Source organism: Lampris incognitus, chromosome 21 (genome assembly GCF_029633865.1).
Source record: "Lampris incognitus isolate fLamInc1 chromosome 21, fLamInc1.hap2, whole genome shotgun sequence".
Lineage (NCBI taxonomy): Eukaryota > Metazoa > Chordata > Actinopteri > Lampriformes > Lampridae > Lampris > Lampris incognitus.
This window is the reverse complement of record NC_079231.1, coordinates 10,270,959-10,294,013: the sequence shown is the minus strand read 5'-3', so window position 1 is coordinate 10,294,013 and position 23,055 is coordinate 10,270,959. Positions and strand designations below refer to the sequence as shown.

General features: G+C 46.2%; 1 protein-coding gene across 1 annotated transcript in view; it reads right to left on the bottom strand.

The window, feature by feature from the left end:
• The window catches only part of LOC130131811 (zinc finger protein GLI2-like), an 88,916-nt gene that overhangs the window by 16,588 nt on the left and 49,273 nt on the right, over nt 1-23,055 (bottom strand). The window contains exons 3-7 of the mRNA XM_056301586.1: nt 21,405-21,607; nt 15,688-15,876; nt 6,617-6,818; nt 4,524-4,710; nt 1,321-1,431 (exon numbers count right to left, since the gene is read on the bottom strand). Of these exons, the coding sequence (XP_056157561.1) occupies nt 1,321-1,431; nt 4,524-4,710; nt 6,617-6,818; nt 15,688-15,876; nt 21,405-21,607 (892 nt within the window). The remainder of the gene's footprint in view (nt 1-1,320; nt 1,432-4,523; nt 4,711-6,616; nt 6,819-15,687; nt 15,877-21,404; nt 21,608-23,055) is intronic.

Sequence of the window (23,055 nt, the reverse complement as noted above, 5' to 3'; positions counted from 1 at the left end):
AACAGCAGACCAGCCTCAGTACCGGAGATGAACCACAAATTTGTCAAATGGCCACGGAACGAGGTGAGAGAGAGAGAAAGAGAGAGGGAGAGAGCTCCTCAGATGACAATAACGGCTAGCCGATATTTCATAAAAATGAAGTGCTCTGGCACAGTTTACTGTGGCCGGGGAGAGAGAGAGGATGGGGATCTAATGAATGGATGCAAAGCTCTTATCATGCTGAGTTTTTCCACTGCCATACACTTCAGAAGAGGGTCAGGGGAGCATGCGGCCCCCCGGGGCCCATGTCATGCCATTGATCAGGCCACAGGATTTCAGGAAGACATGGGGGGGGGGGGATGCTTTATCAGATGTACAGCATGTTTTTTTGTATGAACGTAACGACATTATTTCCAAAATGCTACGGATTCTTTTTAGAAAGAGAAAAATGTCTGTCTGAGGTTTTTCCTCAAATCTCTGAAGGCTGTGTAAGTTATCAACTACCCTTAGGAAAAAAAAAACAACTTATTTTAATTTGAATGGTTATTATTTTTTCAGAATCAACAAGCCAACAAGCTTTTTAAAGTAGATAATTTCTCCGAATTTTTTTGAATCTTTCGTTTTTTGCTCTGCATTTCTGTTTTGGTGTTTACACATGTAGAAGTATTATTTTCCTCCTTAATCTGTGAATTACATTAGCCACTGACTGTTGACTGGGATTGTATACCATCAGATACCTGACGTGAACCGCCATCACATGGCGGCGTAAAGGGAAATCCAGATCCGCTCGGTCCATTTGGACTCCTGCAACCAGACTGAACACCTGTCCAGACAGCCCCTCTGCCACAGCAGGTCAGTGAGTTTGTGCTGATGCACGTCGGTCAAGATTTACATACAGTAAAATTATCCACAGCGGGTTTTGGTAGAAACCATGTCAACGTCACCATCACAGCCAGCTGTTATACAGGTTATTATGGACTCTCAGGTAAACTGTGTGTCTCAGACCAACAGCTTAAACCAGCAAAACAGACAGCGTCCCCTACAGTCTGCTCTGATGTGTTGCCCCCAAACACTGTATTGATGAGGGTCATCCTGATCAATACTAGCAGTTTTCTCAGATTTGATCCATGACATTAAAATATCCCAAGACATCAGCAGTGGATCAAAATGTGGAGGGTTTTATTAGTGGGGTTTCTTATCAGGGACACGTCTTTCCGTGTGAATACTACCAATAAAAAAAGTACACAACAAGCTGTCTGTGGTCCTGCGTAACATTTAACTATTCTCTAACCTCTCCTGTGAACTTGTGCACTGCCCCACTCCCATTGTGTATTGTCTTACCGGTGAACAAGGAGAAGCAGGTCTCAGTCCATCAGCTTCAGTCTTGACCTTTGACCTTTTGGTGGTCAAAGGGTCAACTGTGCTGCTGACTGCCGAGTCACCACTTAGATTCTGGGAAGGAGAGGAGATAAGAAAGGAAGAGATAAAGGAAAGGAAAGGAAGTTAGGAGATAAGGGAAAAGAGGACAGGAGAGGAAAGGAGAAGATAAGATGGTGATTAACGAGATCTTCACAAAAAATAACTGAATCTTAAACAAAAGTCAACCTTACTGTATATGTTAACACCTTTGGTCTTCTTCTAAATATAATTTATAGGTGACAAAACACCTGCCAGCAGTTTGTTTCATTTCACTGCTTCCCTCAGACACGGCAGAGGTCAACTCGAGGTCACGGTAGAGAACAGACACGAGAAACCCTATTTGCTAGCTCTGTTGCATTTGCCCAGGTGCCCTTGTGCAAGGCACTGGATGCAAAGTCCACTCCAGTGGAACAGCCCAGTGGCAGAGAGGATGTCGGTCCATGAACGTCATGAATGAACATCACTTAAAAAAAAAAAAGATGTCACACGGAAGACATCCTTGTTTTCTCAGACAAAAGGCTCCTCTTCACTTTATTTGTCTGTTTGCTGATGAAGACAGGATGTGACGTTGTAACTGGGTCCTGTGTAGAAAATGCAGACTGAGCAGCTAGCTACAGAGAAAAGCCTTTGCTGAATCCACCTACAGTTCATAAAAATGTCCATGTTAAAAATGAATCTCATCTAAGGGCGATAATACCAACCAAATTCAGTATTCATAAATATAAATTCTAATCGATGCCTTTATTGATTATTTCTGAAAATGGTGCTGGGCACTACATTACTCAAGCAACAAAAAATTAAGACTGTGAATATATGTCCTTTATTTGATATTGTATGAATGCAGCCTGTCCCCGGGCTATTGGCTTGTTTCTTTTGTATGTTTTAAATGATTGTTTTTGCCTAATCACTACTACAAAATCTGAAATAGTTGCAAAAATTAGTAATAAATGACAAGATATTGTCATTATTAGAAGAAACTATCTGAGGAAGAAGAGTTTGAAGATAACATCTTTTTGTTTTCCTTGTTCAGCCAAGAAATCTTAAGAAACATTAATTTCCATTGAAAAGAAGCAAAATTATCACTCAACATTCAGATATTTTTACACATAGAAAACGTTTTAACACTAATCTGAACAGCTTCTGGCTCCTCAAAACCAAGAGCAAGTTGTTGTCTCTTCTTTAGGGACTCACTGAAAGGTTGGATGACTTGCCAGAATGGCAGCTTTATTTGTGGCGTGGTGTTTATTGAGTAATAAGAGGGAAAATGTGAGTTGGGACTGTGTAGGCTGAAGGAAATGAAGGGTCTCTCTCTCCGAGCCCGTCTCACCCACCGAGCGTTTACCTCAGGAGAGACGCTACGCTGTGATTGGGATATTTATGGCCGACACCACAAATCATCCCCGATCCGTGCTGCTGCCAGCGGAGGAGGGCGGTAATGCCCACATCACAGGGAAAGACGACAAACAAAATCAACGATGAAGGCAAACAAACAATTGAAAATTGCAGCAGTAAAATACCGGGTTGTGCTAAACGGTTGTTTTTCAGAAGCTGCCAGCACACAATTTCCTGGAGAGCAACAAAAGGGAACATCGCAGGGTAAAACTCTGACTGGAAAGCGGTTCGTATCACAACAGGGGAGTTGAATCATCGTAGTTGAACGTACAGCCAGCTCTGCTGTGTCTGTTGTCTTGGCTGGCTGTGAAGGTCACTGAGTCTGCAGAAAGCCTCTGAGAGGGTACGAGAAGGCGTGACTGTGTATCATCTTCTCTTTTCTGCTCTGGCAAAAAAACCAAACTCATCCCTGACTCTCAACGATTCCACCGTGTACTCCTAAATGTCTGAAACACTAAGTCAAGGCATGTCATGTGACATGAGCCTTCATCAGAATGTCATGTGACCAACCAGACATTTGCAAATTTACTTTAAATTAATGGACACGCCCAGCCTGAGAAAATTCACTTTCACCAAACGAGCGCCAGTGTTTACAACACAGTTTACAGTACTTGTACCAAATAATGTTTCTGTGAGCATAAACTGTTGCGAAGTCATGTTTGGGGCGTCCAGGTGGCGTGGCAGTCTGTTTCGTTGCCTACCAACACAGGGATCGCTGGTTCGACTCCCCGTGTTACCTCCGGCTTGGTCGGGCGTCCCTACAGACACAATTGGCCGTGTCTGCGGGTGGGAAGCCGGATGTGGGTGTGTGTCCTCATTGCTGCACTAGCGCCTCCTCTGGTCAGTCGGGGCGCTTGTTCGGGGGGGAGGGGGAACTTGGCCGGCTACAATTGGGGAGAAAAAGGGGAGGGGGGGAATCCTCCCCGCAAAAAAGTAGTTTGTATCTAAACATTAGTCGACACATCAACCACAATATGAGTCTGTTGTTGTTGTGGACTTGGAGTAAGCATAGCATACAGTGAATTCATCTTGGTGGGTTACCCTGTAAGGCAGGGGTCCCCAATTACTTTTCATAGCGGGCCACTTTTAGGGCCACTTTTAAAACCACGGGCCACTCAACCTCCAGCAGCTTGTTGTTCGTTAGTTTGTTTTGGTGTCAATACGTTGCAGGTATTACAATTTAAACAGAGATTTTTCATCTATTTTTCAATATATTACTAGTCTTACTTTTACTAAGAAATTAAATTTTTTTTTTTTTGGTAGGGAAATAAAAAAAATCTTCCTTCGGGCATTTCTCCAAATATTCTCGCGGACCATAAATCAACCCGTCATGGGCCGGATGTGGCCCGCGGGCCGCCTATTGGGGACCCCTGCTGTAAGGGGTGGGAGTAGCAGGATGTTAAAGCTGCTACAAGGAGTTTTGATTTTTTTTGTGGACTTTGTGCCCGCATGTGGACAAAATTGGTCAAGTTTCGCAGAAGAACGACTTTATTCCGCATCGTCTCGCAGATCTCCATTCCACCTCTGGTAGCTGGTGCATTTGTTTGGAAAAGAGTAAGAGATGAGCTGTTTGTAAGAAAGACATGTAATACGTCTGTAGTTGTGACTTCTTCCCGTCTGTGTGCCAAAAATCATTTCGTCAGATTTTGCAGGGGGTCCCTGGAGGAGTAGCGAGATTTAGGAAATAATGGTTGTGTGAATTTGTGACACATTCGACGGCGTTGTCCTATTACCTTGGACGGCATGTTGTGGGTGGCGGCGGGGGGTCCAGAGGGACCCAGGCCCGGCTGGCGGCTGGAGAAAGTGGGCGGGGTCTGGATGAGTGGTGGGGTGTGGCCAAAGGCGCTGAGGCCTCGCTGCTGTGAGAGGAGCTGCTGGTAGGCCATGGGGTTGATGGGGTGGGGGAAGGGGAAGGTGGGGCTGGAAAAAAGAACACAAAAAAAAACACACACAATGGCAAAATGTTTAAAGTAAAGTGTGCGTGTCTGTCTTTATGTCTGGTTCCTGACTATGTGGCGTTTAAGACCAAGAATCTGCAGGTATTAATTTTCATCAAACACTGTCGGCTGAATTCGGACATGAATTTTCCTCCTCTCTGACTGGAGGTGAGCCAAACACTTGAAATAAAAGCCTGCGTACTCTTGGGCCTTTCATTGCACATGCTTGGTAGTTAGATTACTGCTGCACATGGCAAATTCAGCCCATCTTATTCCAAACAACTAGTCTATTTTAAAGGCGATCTGTTATCCTAATGTAAACCAATGGGTCGCCCCACTGCCAAAATTCAAACCACAGAACTGGAAGCTGCTGTCACTCCAACATTGATTGACAGGTCTCCTAATGCAAGGACTAACACTATGAAACAGCTAAATCTGAGATTTTAATGTTTTCTAACACTGCAAGAGGTTTGTTCACATCGCTAATGACTACACATTGGAGTGAAACAGACCCATGTTTTCATTCAAAATTGGTTGAAAGGCACAAAATTCTCACTTTCCGTCTTCCAACTCAGTCCTTTCAATGGACCCTTTTCACAGCAGCCATTTTGACATGAAATATTAGGTAAACACAGGTGTTACTAATGACATTAATGAAGGTTCTCTTCTGTTTAGCTACAGAGCCTTAATAAATGTGATTAGTAACACCTGTGTTTACCTACTATTTCATGTCAAAATGGCTGCTGTGAAAAAGGTCTATTGTGCATGTGAACAGGTCCGAAAAATTACATATTGGGCCTTTAAATGGTTGCAACAGAGTCAAATGCTTTTGGAAACAGGATGATTCTCTGCAGCAAACTTTACTTTTCTATTTCAAAGCTGCAAGCTGGGGTCTGTACGCCTGCAGAATGTGTTCTTGGCCCAGACAGTCGGGTATCTGGGAGAATAATGCCGCTATAACACAGAATTAATGCAGCGCCATACGTGAGTCTGACCCGGCCAAGTGAAATACCACGTGATGCCAGGATGGATATTTAAATAGCGGTAATCAGCACAGACAGGCACCGTTTAAGGAAGGGCGTGTCAGAATATGACAGACATGGAGTGAACTGAATCTGATTTTGAATGATGGATTTTCCCGTTTATCCGCGGTGGGAAAACAGCGTCCAACACAGAATGAGTGTGCATGAATTTGACCTTGTGCACAGACGTGTCGGCAGCTCATCACGTGACTGCATGCTGGCACTATCGCCCAAATGATTAATCGATCGGTGGTTCTACAGAACGGTTATCGATTACAATTTTGGTAATTGATTAAATTGTTTTAGAAACTTATCAGATAAAAATGCCAAGCACTTGCAGGTTAAAGCTTCGCAAATACTAAGATTTTCTTGCTTTTCTGTGATTCATATCTTAATAAAACGAACGCTTTAGGTTTTTTTTAAGTTTGTTGGTCAGAATAGGTAAACCGTTGTAAGGCACAAATGTGGGTTCTGGGAACATGTAATGGGGATCTGTCATTATTTTTGACATTTTATAGATTAAACGATTAATCAGAGCAATAATAAATTGATTAATCGGTAATGAAAATAATCATCAGTTGCAGCCCTAACTGGCACACATGGTACAGGGACAACACTGTGTAACATTCAACACAAGGTGACAATAGAATACATAAAGGGGATCGCGGTCTATAAATAACACTGCAGTTTTCTGTAAATTCAGCATCCAGGTACTTTTTCACGCTCGAGCAGCTTGGCACACAGTGCAGGAGTCACGTTACTGTGTCTGATGGAATAGTTTTACCCGGGATGCTCTAGTCTAGATAAGACAACAGCATCCGCGAGGCTTTTTTGACCCCGTCTTTGTCTTTAAAGGGCGGCGGGTACCTGATCCCTCCGACAGAAAGGTGTCCGTAGGAGCTGCTGGCGGCGGAGCTGGAGCGGGAGTTGTTGATGTAGGCCACCAGCGAGTTCGGAGAGGTGCGGATCATCGTCTGGAGGTCGATGCTGGCGTCCGACAGCGGGGAGATGGACAGCGCCCTCTTCCTGCTCAGCCGGGGCGTCAGTCTGGGGCTGGAGAACCGTGACACTGCGGGGACATGGCCAGCGACACGGGTGAGAAGAGGCTCATACGTACACAAAAGCACGCTTTGTGTGGGTTTGCTGTTATATTCTGAATAACCTTGGGCAAACCAAAATCAAAAACCTGTTTTATTGGGTTGTCTTTTTGTCTGTGCTCAGTGCAACGTCTGGCCAGGGCCTCTGGTTAAATGTGTTTTTATTGTCCGTTTTCAAATTTTATGAAGGTAATAGTGACAAAATAATAGCCATAAAAAAACCATTTTAGCTCTAAAACGTTCATAAATCCGACCTTCAAAATCCCATGTGTTCAGTGCAATTCAAATCTTAATTGTCCTGCAAAGGGACATTTGTTTTGCAGCCACAATCAATGTAAATACGCAAGAAAAATAAACGCAAGTAATGCAATCACCACATTACACAGAACATGACGTCTAACACAAACAAACACAAATTCACATCCTGCAGAGGCACAGACTACTTATGGGGTTACCGTTTATGCAAGAACAAAGAATAAAAAAAACAGCCAAATCGCTGTGTGAGAAATTCCACCTCTCCAATTTTCAAAAACTGACCTTACCAGACAGCGTTTTCATCTCAGCACAACGCTTATTATATGGCTCTACCTTACAGAAGAAAATAATCATTTAACATCATTTTGGCCAGTCTTTCTATGTATGTAGCATGCTAGCATTGGCCTACAAAGGCATCGTGGTGGACACTAACATGGAAGGGGACAGGAGCAGCGACGAAGCTGCAGCTTGACTGCAGGGTGATCTAATCGACCAATCAGAATGCAGTATTCAACACAGTTGTGTAATAAGTACATATAGATGATGGATGATACTCTCTGACTTAGTCTTTCTACCTTCTCGTCCCACACCAAGCCAACAGCAGCCCACCTCTCCCTAAAACCAGAGGGACTTGAAATATTTGCAACGTAAAAAAAAGATTCCCCCCGAAGAAGAATGTTTGGAGTCACTCCTCAACTCATCACTTGGTTGTTTTTCCTCATTCGGGCCGTGGGTCCGCTGCCCGGCTCTATCTGGAGAGTGAAGTCTGTGTGTGTGTGTGTGTGTGTGTGTGTGTGTGTGTGTGTGTGTGTGTGTGTGTGTGTGTGTGTGTGTGTGTGTGTGTGTGTGTGTGTGTGTGGAGTGGGGGGGGGGTGATGTGATTGATGCTGGCGTAGCCTCCCTGCGACACTCTGACCCCGTGGATATAAAACAAACCTTATCAATAAGCGCTCAAGATTGATTCCCGGCTAATACAGTAAACAATTTGTCTGTGGCGGCGGGACCTGCAGATATTGAGCGCCGGGGATGAACTAGCATCTCTCTCTCTCTCTCTCTCTCTCTCTCTCTCTCTCTCTCTCTCTCTCTCTCTCTGTCTCTCGTGAGCTCTGTCCTCTCTCTCTCTCTCTCTCTCTCTCTCTCTCTCTCTCTCTCTCTCTCTCTCTCTCGTGCGCTCTGTCCTCTCTCTCTCTCTCTCTCTCTCTCTCTCTCTCTCTCTCTCTCTCTGCCCCAGTGACACACATTGTAGGCTGGAGCCATTTCTGTAAGACTCTGTTTACTCAACGTCTTAAGCGAGCGGTGTAGAGCGGCATGACTTGGTGGTTTGGTTTTAGAACGAGAGACCAACTTTCAACCAGAAATCAAACGCCCACTTGGCCAAGGAGTCCTTGAGCAAGACACCAAATCGCTAGCAAAATCCTTAGAAGCTGTTTTGTAGCCAGCCATGACCTATGACCTCCCCGTGGAGGGCGGACAGGTGAACAGAGAAGTTTTCATTGAGTGTTTCTGTCATTTCCCTTCACATGAATATCTTAAAGATTACAAATGAACATCACAATTTTTATCATAAAAAAGCAAAATTCTGCGCTGGTGTTTACCAGCTACTTGTCAGGTGTGATGATGATGACGATTTATTTAGGTATTAAACTCAAAAACTTCTAGATCGGCTTTCACAAGTTTAGCCTCAACTTTTTGGGTCAAAAGGAAAAAAGAAAGTCTGGTTGCAGGTGGGGGTGGATCAGTGTCTCTGGCATCTCTCCACATGTGGTGACCTCATTAACATTCAGACATGACTAATCAATCTCTCCACCATAATTCCCTGTAATTACTTCTGATAACCATCGCAGTCCTGGTCGGGCTTCACTATGTTAAATGAGAGCAATTTACAGAGAATTGATTTCAACTGGAGGGAAATGTATGCAGGATGTTCTGAATTGATCCGGCGCCCATGCTCCGAAATGTAAATCCGGTGCACTCGAACCCTGTTTGAGGCGTTGCAATCAGATCCCTTGTAGAGTTTCTGCCTTCTTGCGTGAGTAGTAGAAATGGTCTACTGTTGTTGTTGTGTTTTGCTGTGTTGTGGTGTGTGTTAAATATGGGTTAAGATACAGGTCATCTGGGTACGGAGAGGTGTGTTGCTGGAGCTCCAAAATGTCCCGTCCACACTTCCAGAGGTTTCGTTGGCGGGAAATGTATGCAGGATGTTCTGAATTGATCCGGCGCCCATGCTCCGAAATGTAAATCCGGTGCACTCGAACCCTGTTTGAGGCGTTGCAATCAGATCCCTTGTAGAGTTTCTGCCTTCTTGCGTGAGTAGTAGAAATGGTCTACTGTTGTTGTTGTGTTTTGCTGTGTTGTGGTGTGTGTTAAATATGGGTTAAGATACAGGTCATCTGGGTACGGAGAGGTGTGTTGCTGGAGCTCCAAAATGTCCCGTCCACACTTCCAGAGGTTTCGTTGGCTGGTTTTGACCAAACGTCTGTGATGGAAGGAGTCCACTTGTTAGCTTGTTATGGCCGGTGAAAACAACTGCTCCCACTTCCTTTTTCTTCCTCTTGTTCTTTTTTGTGATGCATAGCTGTTTGTTGTGTGGACTGGTAGGAGCAGTTTTGTGAAAATGTGCTGGTCCATGTGGATGTTTTGGGATGTATTTATGGATATTTGGGAGCGATATGTAGTAAATGAGTGGTGACGTTGTGCATTAAATGAAATGAGTGTACTGTGTCAGTACAGACAGAAGAAAGTTGTCACACTGCAGGCATGTTTTCCTGTCCGTAATAAGGTGGTGCACAGCAAAACCATGAGATAAAGACAGGATCAGGATCAGTTTTCTGGGCACCACCATAAAACCATGTAAAAAAATATACACAGTTATCAGTGCACACATGCTAACATAAGTCAAAGCTGGTTAATAAATAACAGCTGAACTAGGGGCGTCCGGGTAGCGTGGCGGTCTGTTCCGTTGCCTACCAACACAGGGATCGCCGGTTCGAATCCCCATGTTACCTCCGGCTTGGTCGGGCGTCCCTACAGACACAATTGGCTGTGTCTGCGGGTGGGAAGCCGGATGTGGGTATGTGTCCTGGTCACTGCACTAGCACCTCCTCTGGTCGGTCGGGGCGCCTGTTTGGGGGGAGGAGGGGGAACTGAGGGAGAATAGCGTGATCCTCCCACGCGCTACGTCCCCCTGGTGAAACTCCCCACTGTCAGGTGAGAAGAAGTGGCTGGTGACTCCATATGTATGGGAGGAGGCATGTGGTAGTCTGCAGCCCTCCCCGGATCGGCGTGGGGGTGGAGCAGAGACCGGGACGGCTCGGAAGAAAACCAAACAACAGCTGAGCTGGATTTTAAACCTAAAAGGAAACTCTGTGTCCTTGTACGAGTGACGCCCGTAACATCTCCATCTAAGACTTCATCTATTCAGAAAGAGTGAGCAGGTCGTGGTTTAGGGTGTTGCTCCAAGGCACCGGCACCTTTTATAAAACACACCCAGACCCCCCCCCCCACACACACACACACACACACTCAGTGCACATGTGTTGGCGTTGACATCTTTATCTTTCGGTGTGCAGTGGGACAATAATAGCTGTGCTCCTCTTGGGAAGGTCCTGCAGATCATCCTACATCTGCTGCAGGTCAACCCAGCGAGCTCACGTGAAGACAATTCCCAAGACGTGAAAGACGTGGCGTCGTCTCCACAGCCTATTAATTCACATTTGTATTGGCTTTTACAGGCACGCTTAATGGGATGTTGTTTCTAAGTACGTCTTCCATTACAAATCCACAACATATGTTAATGTCTGTTCAAAAATTGTCGCTTTGAGATTTGGTTTAGAAGGAGAGAAGAAAAAAAAGGACGCTGACGTCTTCTGGGAGTTGGTCCAGGACGTAGGGAGTTGGAGTGACTCGAACAAATCCGTTCATTGAAGGGAAAAACACCAACAATCGTTTCTCGGGGGACGTTTCTGCAGCGGATGCCGTCACTGCATTCCCCCGTGAGCCAGAGACATTAGCGTGCGGCGTGATGGCGGTGTTGGTTGGAAGGGGTAGCCTTAATTTTGGACGTTTAGCGGAGCTCCTGACAGCGAGACGCGTGTTGCGACGAAAGGCCGGGACAGGTTTTCCAGGGTTTAGGGCTTATTTGCATGACATTAGCGGTGAGCGCGGTGGCGTGGGCTGGAGCACGGACGGGCCATTCACAAATGGCAGCCATATTCGTCTCTGTTACTTCTCTCACCTCTGGGGAGATGTGTTTATTAATGTGCCACTTCCCCTGATAAATAGCGGGATGGAAAAGCCCGGCCGGGCACGCTCACCGCTCCTCCACCCACCCCACCGTGATTTATGTCTGCAGCCACCGCTGGGAGGCTGTGTGTGTGTGTGTGTAAGTGTGTTGCAGCAACCAAGTCAAACCACCTGTGTGTGTGTGTGTGTGTGTGTGTGTGTGTGTGTGTGTGTGTGTGTGTGTGTCTGAGAGAGAGAGTCTGAGTGTGTGTGTATATGAGACTGTTGCAGTGACTAAGTCAAGCTATGTGTGTTTGTACTGTGTGTGCATGTGTATATATGTGTTTGTGTGTGTGAAACACAAATGTACTCAGTGGTCAGGAAGCTGTCTTCCTTCAGGAAGCAGCCACCAGCTCAGGTGCCGGACCAAAGGGGACAATTTTGGGGACTGGAATGGATAAGAGGTCATTCTCCCAACACTTCACACCAGCCAGCTCACCCTTGGGCAAGGCGTTCAGCCCGCAGCTGGACCAGTAAACACTACAGTGGACAATAGTTACGCTTTTCAGCTACCAGGTGTGAATGTGTGTAACTATGTGAGAATAAAGCAGGACGGCACCCCTAATTTAAAAGTACACCCTCGCCAAACTGAAACAGACTTGTATGTGAAAGTGTCTCCCATCTGCCCAGATCACACGAGGAGCGAACAAAGCCGTTCAGATGCTCAGTGCAAACAAGCCTTCGCTAATCCAATGTTGTGCCTCCAGAATGGCTTTCATGCTCACTATGTGAACCTCTAACAGCCACATTCAAGGCTGTTGTTTCTATTTATTTATTTACTTATTTATTTCGGTGAATAACTGATGCTTTGGCTCCACAAAGCCAAAAGCACTCTTCCATTTGTTTTGGATGCAGATCGTGTGTCATGTGTTGGACGGCTGGAGATTCAGTTATGACAGGTTTAGTGTGTTTGGCTGGCTTCATGTCTCTTGGCGGCGTGCCGCAGCGCTCCATGGTGCGAGTGGAGGTTTGGCCCGTGACGGTGCCACACAGCGGGCCCATTCACAACCACCCGCCTCATCTGGAAGTGGTGCAGCTGAACTCGCTGCAGACTTGTTTTGTGCATAAAGAGCAAGGCAAGAGAAACTGAAAGGGTTTGTTACCCACCATGGCCATGACCTGTAACGTCACACGCCAGGCCGGTCGGTCTCTGAGGATCACATCTGGCCATGGAGAAATTCCTAAACGCAAGCATGTCACTATTGTCACAGCTTAACCGCTCATTAAAGGGAAACTTCACCATTTTTCAATTTTATCTCCACGTATCGGTCCTCGGTAATGGTCACTTTAGGGTGGCAGCAGTTTGTCTAGTCGCTCTGTGTTCCAGCTGAGTGCTGTTCCTGGTCACACCTCCACAGGAAGGGAACGAGACACAGCACACAGGAGACTTCAACCAGGAAGCCACTCGCTGTCGTCTTTGTGGTCATTTCAAAATGTAAAATATTGAAAACAGAAATGGCCGGCTGAGATGTTGACAGTCGAGGACGAGATGGATGAAGACCTATTTCATGATATTTTGGTGAAGTGGTAGTTGGCAGTCAAGTGACTTATGTTCGAAAAATTGGAGAAATGATGGAGACGAGCAAAGATGGAGGCAAGTGTCTGCTGTAAGTGTGGCTTCCACAGGAAGTTGAACACTGTAGCATGATAGGAACATCCATCCATCTTGAAATTTCTTACTCTTCACATAAGACTCTCCACGTTCAGCCATATTGGAAAGAGCGGTTATGTCACAACTCTGCCAATTTGTGCTGTATCTGGAATTCCGATTTTTCCGAATTGATCAACCGACATAAGGTGTCAATGTGGCACTTCCTGGTTGAAATCTCGTTCATACCGTAAATCCCACACCACTTGAATCACTTGAGTCACTGCATCAGACCGCAGCATTCACTATGAATGTTGGGTATTGTAGGAATGGCAAACTGGCCAAAATCGACTGTAAGCACAAAAACTGTATTTCCTTACAGTATTGGGTATATTTGATTTATTTTTTTTTGCTTCTATAAATGGAGGTAAAATGTGAGACTGGCGGAAACAGCAAATATTGAACAGAATCCCCAAAATGTTTTATTTGAGAAGAAGAAATGTGATAAGTTGCAATGGAAAGACCTTAGCTGAATAGAAAACAAAATGTGAGTGGAAATTAATCACATGGGGGCGTCCGGGTAACGTTGCGGTCTATTATATTGCCGACCAACATGGGGATCGGCAGCTCGAATCCCCGTGTTGCCTCCGGCTTGGTCGGGCATCCCTACAGACACAATTGGCCGTGTCTGCGGGTGGGAAGCTGGATGTGGGTATGGGTCCTGATTGCTGCACTAGCGCCTCCTCTGGTCTGTCAGGGCGCCTGTTCGGGGGGGGGGCTGGGGGGAATAGCGTGATCCTCCCACGCGCTACGTCCCCCTGGTGAAACTCCTCACTGTCAGGTGAAAAGAAGCGGCTGGCGACTCCACATGTATCGGAGGAGGCATGTGGTAGTCTGCAGCCCTCCCCAGATCGGCAGAGGGGGTGGAGCAGAGACCGGGACGACTCCGAAGAGTGGAGTAAATGATCAGGTACACTCGGGGGAAGAAAAAGGGGGGGGATTAATCACATGATCAGCTGTTTCTTCATCTGGTGGATAGCAACGGATACAGGAGGATGGGAGAGGAAATAAAATGAGGCTGTAAACAGCAGCGTAATGCAACTAATTACTAAATGTGTCCAATTAAAACTTGTCGGATATGAATTAGTTCTTGATCGACTTTGTCCATCTTTAAGGTAGGTGTTGAAAATGGACACAAGACACACAAACTGATCTGACGCGCCTTCATTCGTCGGAGTGAAAGGTTTGGTTTTTTTTTTTTGGAGATGTTCAGTTTTGGATGGAAACGCGGCTGTCTCTCTGAATCCGTTTCCTTTCTGAATATTCGCTGAGCTTCAAAACGCCCCTCACAGGAAGTGTCTCCTCAGTGGAGAGGCGGCGGGGAAGCAGTCGGTTTGTGGAGGTGGTGGAGGCGGCAGGTTGTATCACACAGACAGATGACGCGACACGTTCTGGTTTTCGTCATGGGCTGATCCTCCGCTCGACAGCCTGGCTACCCTTTTAAGGTGCGGAGCGAAGCGAGGGGGGATCTAAGCACATGTCCATTACATTAAATATACCTGCGACAGTTCAATAAGTGCTCATTGTTTATGGGAGAGGGGTGGCGGAGGTGGAGAGGAAGACATACGGAGTGGCGATCGGATCATACCTGAGGGACTGTGAACATTTGAAGTAGTTTGACGTGAAAAGTGTGGACCGACTTTTTATTTATTTATTTTTTCACTTCTCAAATTTCTGCGTCTACCTCGGGCCATCGTCATTCGCCATAAAAAGCCTCAGAAGAGCTCAATCCGAGGCTTCAGCAGGAGACACGGGGTCTTTGTCGACCATCTGTCAGCCTCATTTAGACCCTTGTGTACAGCACCCACCCTGCTTAAAGGATAATTCTAGTTTTTTTTTACAACCTGGGTCCTATTTTCATAGTTTTTTCCATCAGATCGGCTGCGATATCTGAACAGGAGTGTTAAATGTGTCCTTAAAACAACAAACCCCCCTAGTGTGTCAGTCGGACTGTGTCCATGACTGTCCATTATCTGTGACTTCTCTATTGTGCTGGCCAGCTAGTTTATGGATGGTTACTACTGCCTACAGTAAGTTTAGACTGCTACTTCCTGCAGGCTGAACCAGGAAGTAGATCAGCAGTGTCATCCACCACTGATCATATTAGACATTTCACATCATAACTTGCATTGTGTATGTAATATATGAGCTGACTGTGTACATAGTCTGTGTTTTGTGTTGAGGAACAGAGAACCAGAGCACAATACTTTCATATATTCTAAACTCATATGACACTAAACTTGAACTTAAACTCCTACATATGTTATTAGGTTAAATTAGACTTGTTGAAACATGTCTGACCCTGCTGTTCACTTGTCCCATAAGACACCGTTGTAAAGCTGAGTCCAGCGGTGGTCCCCTGTCCAGAATCTACTGAATTAAGTTGGTGAGTAAAATGGGATCGTAACTGATATGAATGATGGAAAAAAATGATGAAAATAAGACCCAAACGCATTTGAATTCCTCCCAGCTCCAGAGATGCTTTTCTGCCACTGACCTTTGACCTCCTGGTAGCAATTCCCCACACCTGTCATTCAGTAAGCATCACATCATGATTTCCATCTTAAATTCACAAAACATCTCAGATTGAAGTCATTTCTGTGTCGAAGCACCAAGCTTAACCCACAGACACGCCGGGTTTGTTCAGAGTCCCTCACCGTCTATGGGGGTGATGTAGTCGGGCAGGTGGGCCCCGGTGGCTGTGGCCCCGGCCCCCTGCATGAGCAGGTCCCCGTAGGGGCTGCGGTGGCTGCTGGCCATCAGGTGGTAATACTCTGTAGGACTGGAGCCAGGAGGAGGAGGAGGTAGTCCAAACAGCCCACGCTCCTTCAGATGCTCATGGGCCACTGAGAGAGAGAGAGAGGGAGAGAGAGAGGTGTCAAGGTTTACTTGCAGCAGAAATGAATTATGTCTGCTTGAAATGAAATAAAGGATAAGTTAGTGATCATCATATAAATGATCATAATAATACATTTTATTTGAAGAGTGCTCTTCAAGATGTCAAAGTATTCCACTGTGGGAACACAACTAATCCCATGTTGAGACAGAAAAGGACACCGAGGACATCAAAACATTACAGATTAAAAAGGCTTTTTTTTTTTTTGTGGAAAATTTCCACCTTTTTCTCCCCAGTTGTACCCGACCAATTACCCCACTCTTCCAAGCCGTCCCGGTCGCTGCTCCAAACCCCTCTGCTGATCCGGGGAGGGCTGCAGACTACCACATGCCTCCTCCCATACATGTGGAGTCACCAGCCACTTCTTTTCACCTGACAGTGAGGAGTTTCACCAGGGGGATGTAGCGCGCGGGAGGATCACGCTATTCCCCCCCGAACAGGCACCCTAACCGACCAGAAGAGGCGCTAGTGCAGCGATCAGCACACATACCCACATCAGGCTTGCCACCCGCAGACACGGCCACTTGTGTCTGAAAGAACGCCTGACCAAGCCGGAGGTAACACGGGGATTCGATCTGGCGATCCCCATGTTGGTAGGCAACAGAATAGACCCCTACGCTACCCGGACGCCCCCCAGATTAAGAGCCTTTCTAAGACTATGTCCATACTAATCAGAAGTCTGAACAGGCTGGTTGTTGGTGAAAATGGATAGAAGGTCTTCTGTTCACCCTTGTGTTTTTCAATAATTTTCGAAAAGTTCACCACCGTGATTTAAACACAGGAACCATGTAAACATGGTGAAGTCGCCTCTCTCGGGCATGTGCACGAACAAATGAACCGAGCACACCACGATCATACGGCCACGATGTGGACAAGGTCAGTTTTTGCCGTCCAAAATAGAAACACCAGACCGGCATTTTCAAATTTATCCACTTTGGACAGCACTTTTAAAAAGAAATGTTTGTTGTGGTTGAAAACGCCGGCTTAGTGTGGATGGAAGCCCAAAACGGAGAGAAAAAGAAAAAAGTGATGTTAGCAGCTCAGATGCTGTGCAGAGGACGAGAGGGAACCAAGGAAAAAAAACAAAAAACTAAGGGCCCCATTTGGCCCCAGCCTACGTACTCCTCCACGGTTAAAGCAAACGTTCACACAAACAAACAACATGAAGATACTGTGCATCTACATGTTAGACAGAGAGAGAGAGAGAGAGAGACAGACAGAGAGAGACAGAGAGAGAGACAGAGAGAGAGAGACAGAGAGAGAGAGAGAGACAGACAGAGAGAGAGAGAGAGACAGAGAGACAGAGAGAGAGAGAGACAGAGAGAGAGAGAGACAGAGAGAGAGAGAGACAGAGAGAGAGAGAGAGAGAGAGAGACAGAGAGACAGAGAGAGAGAGAGAGACAGAGAGAGACAGAGAGAGAGAGAGACAGAGAGAGAGACAGACAGAGAGAGAGACAGAGAGAGAGAGAGACAGAGAGAGAGAGAGACAGAGAGACAGAGACAGAGACAGACAGAGAGAGAGAGAGAGGAGGGTCTCTTTTCACATTCCTGCATTTTCTTCTACCTCATAAACAAAACAGTGGAGCTGCTCAGTGACATTACCTCCATCTGTTAATCTGTTTCTCTCTCCGCCTTCTACCAACATGAATCAACAATATCACCCCAGTCTCTCTCTCTCTGTCTCTCTCTCTCTCTCTCTCTCTCTCTCTCTCTCTCTCTCTCTCTCTCTCTCTCTCTGTCTCTCTCTCTCTCTCTCTCTCTCTCTGTCTCTCTCTCTCTCTCTCTCTCTCTCTCTCTGTCTCTCTCTCTCTCTCTCTCTCTCTCTCTCTGTCTCTCTGTCTCTCTCTCTCTCTCTCTCTCTCTCTCTCTCTCTCTCTCTCTGTGTGTCTCTGTCTCTGCCCAGTGGACGAGGGTCCGGTGTCTCGGCGTGGGCCACGGTGTTAACATCTGCACCCAGTAAAGCCCTTTTAAAAGTGTCAGGGGCAATAAGAGTGAGATATGAATTTGTTTTAAGCCGGCCCCGGTCCGTCGAATAGCCAGCTCTCCCCCGAGCTTTTTCTTTTCTTTTCTTTTTCTTTTTTGCTCCACCCTCCATCTGCTTCTGTCGACGGGCCTCCGCCACGAAGGAAACACATCCCGCCGTGAGCCGGTTTGGGGAGGGGGTGGATGGATTCCTGCCCCCCATCACCTCTCCCTGATGTAAGTGATCTTTCAGACACAATTAAGGTGCGCGACCATAAAGGAGAACAGACGTGTTGTGTTGAGTTCACAACACAACCAGACCTCCGTCCCCCCCCTCTCGCCTCTCCCCATTCATTCCCTTATTCCCATACTGGATCACATTTCCACCTTAAAAAAAAAAAAATAACAAAAACTTCTGAATGGACGAGGAACACGCCTGTGGAGGAAGATAGAGGGCAAGGCTTTTTTTTGTTTTTGTTTTGTTTAATCAAATAAAAAATGATGGAAAGCAGACGGCGGCGAAAGAGCCGGAAGAGCGATGCTATGAGGCGCTACGTGTCAGCAAGCGTCCCGCCGAAACAAAAACAGCCTCACATCCTGAATGTGTATTTTGGTATAGTGGATCAAATTACATCGATAAGAAAGTGCTAATTACACAAAACCGAACTCCAGATAGCGACTAAACGTCCCGTCGTAAACGTGGAACAAAATGGACGGAGGAAGGCGAATGAAAGGTCACCTGGAACACATAAAAGCCGCCGCCGCCATCAAAACCCAAGGCCCCTTCTTCTCTCAACAACCTATTTGCATTCCCTCTGCTGAAAATAGTCTCCCCGTCCCGTTTCCCTTTGCCGCGGTTTTATCACGGCCAGATCTCGGGCGCAGCGCTTATTTAAGTTTAAAAGCAAAGCCACATTACCACTGACAGACTGTAAAAGAAGATTTATACCCCATCCCGCCTCCTTGCCCCAATCTGTTATTGTAATTCAGTGCTGAAGAAAGAGTTGTCATCACGTCCGGGGCATTTTTTTTTTGGGGGGGGGGGTGGGTTGGGGGAAGAGACTGCTATTTGCCTGCCGCCTCTCTTTTATCAGGATCTGCAGATTATTTTAAAGCACCTGGGAGCGGGTCGAGCTTTTCCCACCAAGTAATCTTGGGACTTCTGGGACAATTCTTGTAATGCTGCTTGGATCCTGAAGCCTGTTTACCAGAAATTACATTATTCACTTCCCCCCACTGAATACCATTCCCTTTTTTTTCCCATAAGACCTCTGGCTTCCACAGGCCTTGCTTCAGCAGTGCCTTCTCTTTTGCAAGGAGATGTCTGCAAGAGCAGGAAGGCCCTCGAACCATGGGCTCGCTCAGGCAAATTACGCTCCTGTTAATGTGACACACCGTTCGCCCTTGTGTACTTAAAACAGCTGTTTTTCAGAATAGAATCCGCTTATATTTTTTTTTACCCCCCGAATACTGACAGATGGATTTCAGAGGTCTCGTCCCCCTCCAGTGATGTATCTCAATTTGGAAAGAGAGCCTGCGTTCCTTTCCCGAGCTGAGCTTATGAGAATCAAAGCGGCGGCGAGCTCCCACATTTTTCTTTCCAAAGCGTCTCCTGGTTTTGGGAACATGCGGGTGTGTTTGTGCAGAGGTCCGACCACGGAGGTTAAGTCAGATAAAAGGCTCTTCCAGTTGAGAAAGCAACACCTTTTACCTTTACTAGATATTTGATGCTGTCAGACATTAAAGCAAATCTTGGTTTTTGGCTCGTTCCTGTACGCAGATCACCAGATTCAGTCCCAACTAAACCTCTGCATTACAAAGAGGTTGGAAGGTGAATTTAATGTTGTTGTTTTTTGCAAACCAACGTGAACGTACCAAAGCTGTGGAAAAGTTCTCTTCAAACTACAGTCGATAAAAACTGTCTGATTTACACGTCAGTAATGAATGGAGGAATTATCTGTGTTACTGTAAATACCTCATGATTTATAGTTGAATGGAAAAAAAATGTGGGAGTTGGAGGCGGTGGGTCATAAAAACGTTTGTCCCCATGTATCTTCATTATGTTTGGTCAGCTGTTGCTTCTGTGTGAGTTCTGCGTGAACGTCCGATTCTGACGCCACGTGACTGTACTGATGATGGCACCACGGGCTGTTGGGTATGAAACTGTCCACCGCCACCAAACGCCAAAAGCAGTGACTTCACTTTTATTTACATTCACAGTCATGACTCAACTTCCCTCTTTTTCTTCAGTCGTACACGAGGGATGAAATCCATCTTCTGTTGAAATCAGCTGATGGACACGTGGCAGAAGATTCTATGTAATCTGAGACCTCAGATCACTTAAAGAATATGTCACACTCTGGACTGTTACCTTTATAGTAATAATACTAATACCCCCCCCCCCAATTGTACTTGGCCAATTACCCCACTCTTCCGAGCCGTCCCGGTCTCTGCTCCACCCCCTCTGCTGATCCGGGGAGGCTGCAGACCCACCACATGCCTCCTCCCATACATGTGGAGTCACCAGCCGCTTCTTTTTTTTTTTCACCTGACTGTGAGGAGTTTCACCAGGGGGACGTAGCACGTGGGAGGATCACACTATTCCCCCCAGTTCTCCCTCCCTCCCTCCCTCCCTCCCTCCCTCCCTCCCTCCCACCCAAACAGGTGCCTCAACTGACCAGAGGAGGCGCTAGTGCAGCCACTAGGACACATACCCACATCCGGCTTCCCACCCGTAGACACGGACAATTGTGTCTGTAGGGACGCCCGACCAAGCCCGAGGCAACACGGGGATTCGAACTGGCGATCCCTGTGTTGGTAGGCAATGGAACAGACTGCCACGCCACCCAGACGTCCCTTACTAATACTTGCTTATGAAGTAGTTTTCTAAAATCAAATTACAAAGAGCTTTACAGACCACTGTAAGACCAATAAAGCAGTACAGTAAATGAACGGCGAATAAGAACAATAAGATCTGTAAACAAAAACCAACAGCACAGATGGTAAAGAATAATAAAATGTAGTAAATATACATTTATAGAAAACACTTTTTAAAGTGATATGAAGTTTGAAATGGATTTTTTTTTAATCTTATGAATGCAGGCATTGCATTCATAAAGTTTAGGGTCCCTCACTGCAAACGCCCAGTCTCCCTTTGAGTTAAGTCGGGTTTAAATCAGTTGGGTTGTAACAGGTCGGTTTAAATAAAACAGGTTAAAAAAATATGTGTGTTGTGTTGTCAAATCTCACTTTATTCAGACGCATAGGTAGGTCCATGTTGTGTGCTGAAATAAGGCGGGATGAAGTAAATCCGGTTTAAGATACTTGGGTTGAAGTAGTAAAGTCAAAGTAAATCATGTCGAATAAGTCGGGTATAAATAAGTCAGGTTTAAAGAAGTCAGGTTTAAATAAGCCGGGTTAAATAAGTCATTGAAGTAAGTCGGGCTGAAGTAAGTCGGGCTAAAAGCAGAAACTTGGGATAGCTAAATGGAGTGAAGTTGAGGGGTGTGGACTTACAGTCGGCAGGGCTGAGTCCTCGGGCTGCGGAGATCATGGACAGGGTTGGGCTGCTGTGCACGGAGCGCAGGTAGTGCTCCATGTGTGGGCTGACGTACGGATGTGGAGGGCTGAAGGGTGACTCGCCCGTCGCCACAGCACCGGGTGACAGCCGGATCAGGGAGATGTCAGAGAGGATGGGGCTTCCGGCCAGACCGGCAGGGCTGGAGGAGGAGGAGAGAAAGAGGAGGAAAAGTAAAAGACCGGAAAGCAAGAGAGAGAGATGGGGAAAGAGAAATCAAGGGACGAGTGAGAAGAGATCACAGAAACCTCCGAGTAAACAGGATTGATTCGGTCTTCTTTTAAAACACGAGTTTGCACAAAATAGTAATTTGTCTTGTTGCTCACCACAAAGACCACATGACATACACTGATGAGCCAAAACATTATGACCACTCACAGGTGAACCGAATAACATTGATCATCTCCAAACAGGGGCACATGTCAAGGTCTGGGGAGACTAGATGGTAAGCAAACAACTAGCTCTTGTGGTCAGCGTGTTGGATGCAGGGGAAATGGGCAGGAGTAAAGACCAGAGAGACTTTGACTAGAGCCAAATTGTGATGGCCAGACATTTTGGTGCATGCTCAATAACCCAGGTAAGCAAATCACAGAAAGTTGAATCAGTTCATCTGGACACAACATTTATTGAGAGATATGTTTCATCTAAGTGACCTCTAAAGTCTCAGCTGCCTGCAGGTATCCCCCCCCCCCCATAAACAATATGGTGGCATAACAAGCGAAACCAACGATCAGTTTCTTATGCAAATTACTGTGGTCATTAACTAGAGTTTCAGTGGCCTTGTGTACTATTCACAGGGGACTGGGGAATAGTTGCAATCACAGCATTGTAAAAAGTTAAGACGTTACTTACTTAAGTTACTCAGCAACACATAAATACTTGTGAGCCCCTGAAACAAGATCCAGGCAGTACTTACGTGGTTACAAGAAAAAGGTGATAGGTTGTCTGAAGCTGTTAGAACAGGACAATGCTATTGACAGAATGTTGTACCACAGATTATGCCCGGGGGAAGCTACACCTAGTCTGTATGGTTTACCTAAGATACATAAACAGGATGTGCCCCTACCGGCCTATTGTTAGGATGATTAACTCAGTGACCTATAACGTCTCTTAAGTTTCTGGCATCTATTCTTAACCTGTTGGTAGGCAGTAATGAACATCACAGTCACAACACTGCGGATTTTGTGGATAAGGTGAGGGGCATCACTATGGAGAGGGAAGTGGAGGTAGCCCCTATGAAATTACAAAACGGCCCCACCCTTAGGCCCACCCCTTACCACTGACCAAGTGTGTTCTGCTCCTGAAACTGTCTTCAGTCCACGTATTTCACATACAGGGGGCAGTACTATAGGCAGAGGCATGGGGGCACTATGGGTTCCCAAGTCTCACCTGTAGTGGTCAACTTGATATGGAGGAAGTGGAAAAGAGGCTCTGATGTCTTATATCCAGTGAAACCGCCTAGCCATTGGTTCAGATTTGTGGACGACACCGGGTTAAAATTAAATCTCAGGATGTAGCACATTTCACCGACCACGTTAACTCTGTGGACACCACATCAGGTCTCCAGGGAGGAGGTGGAACATGACAGCT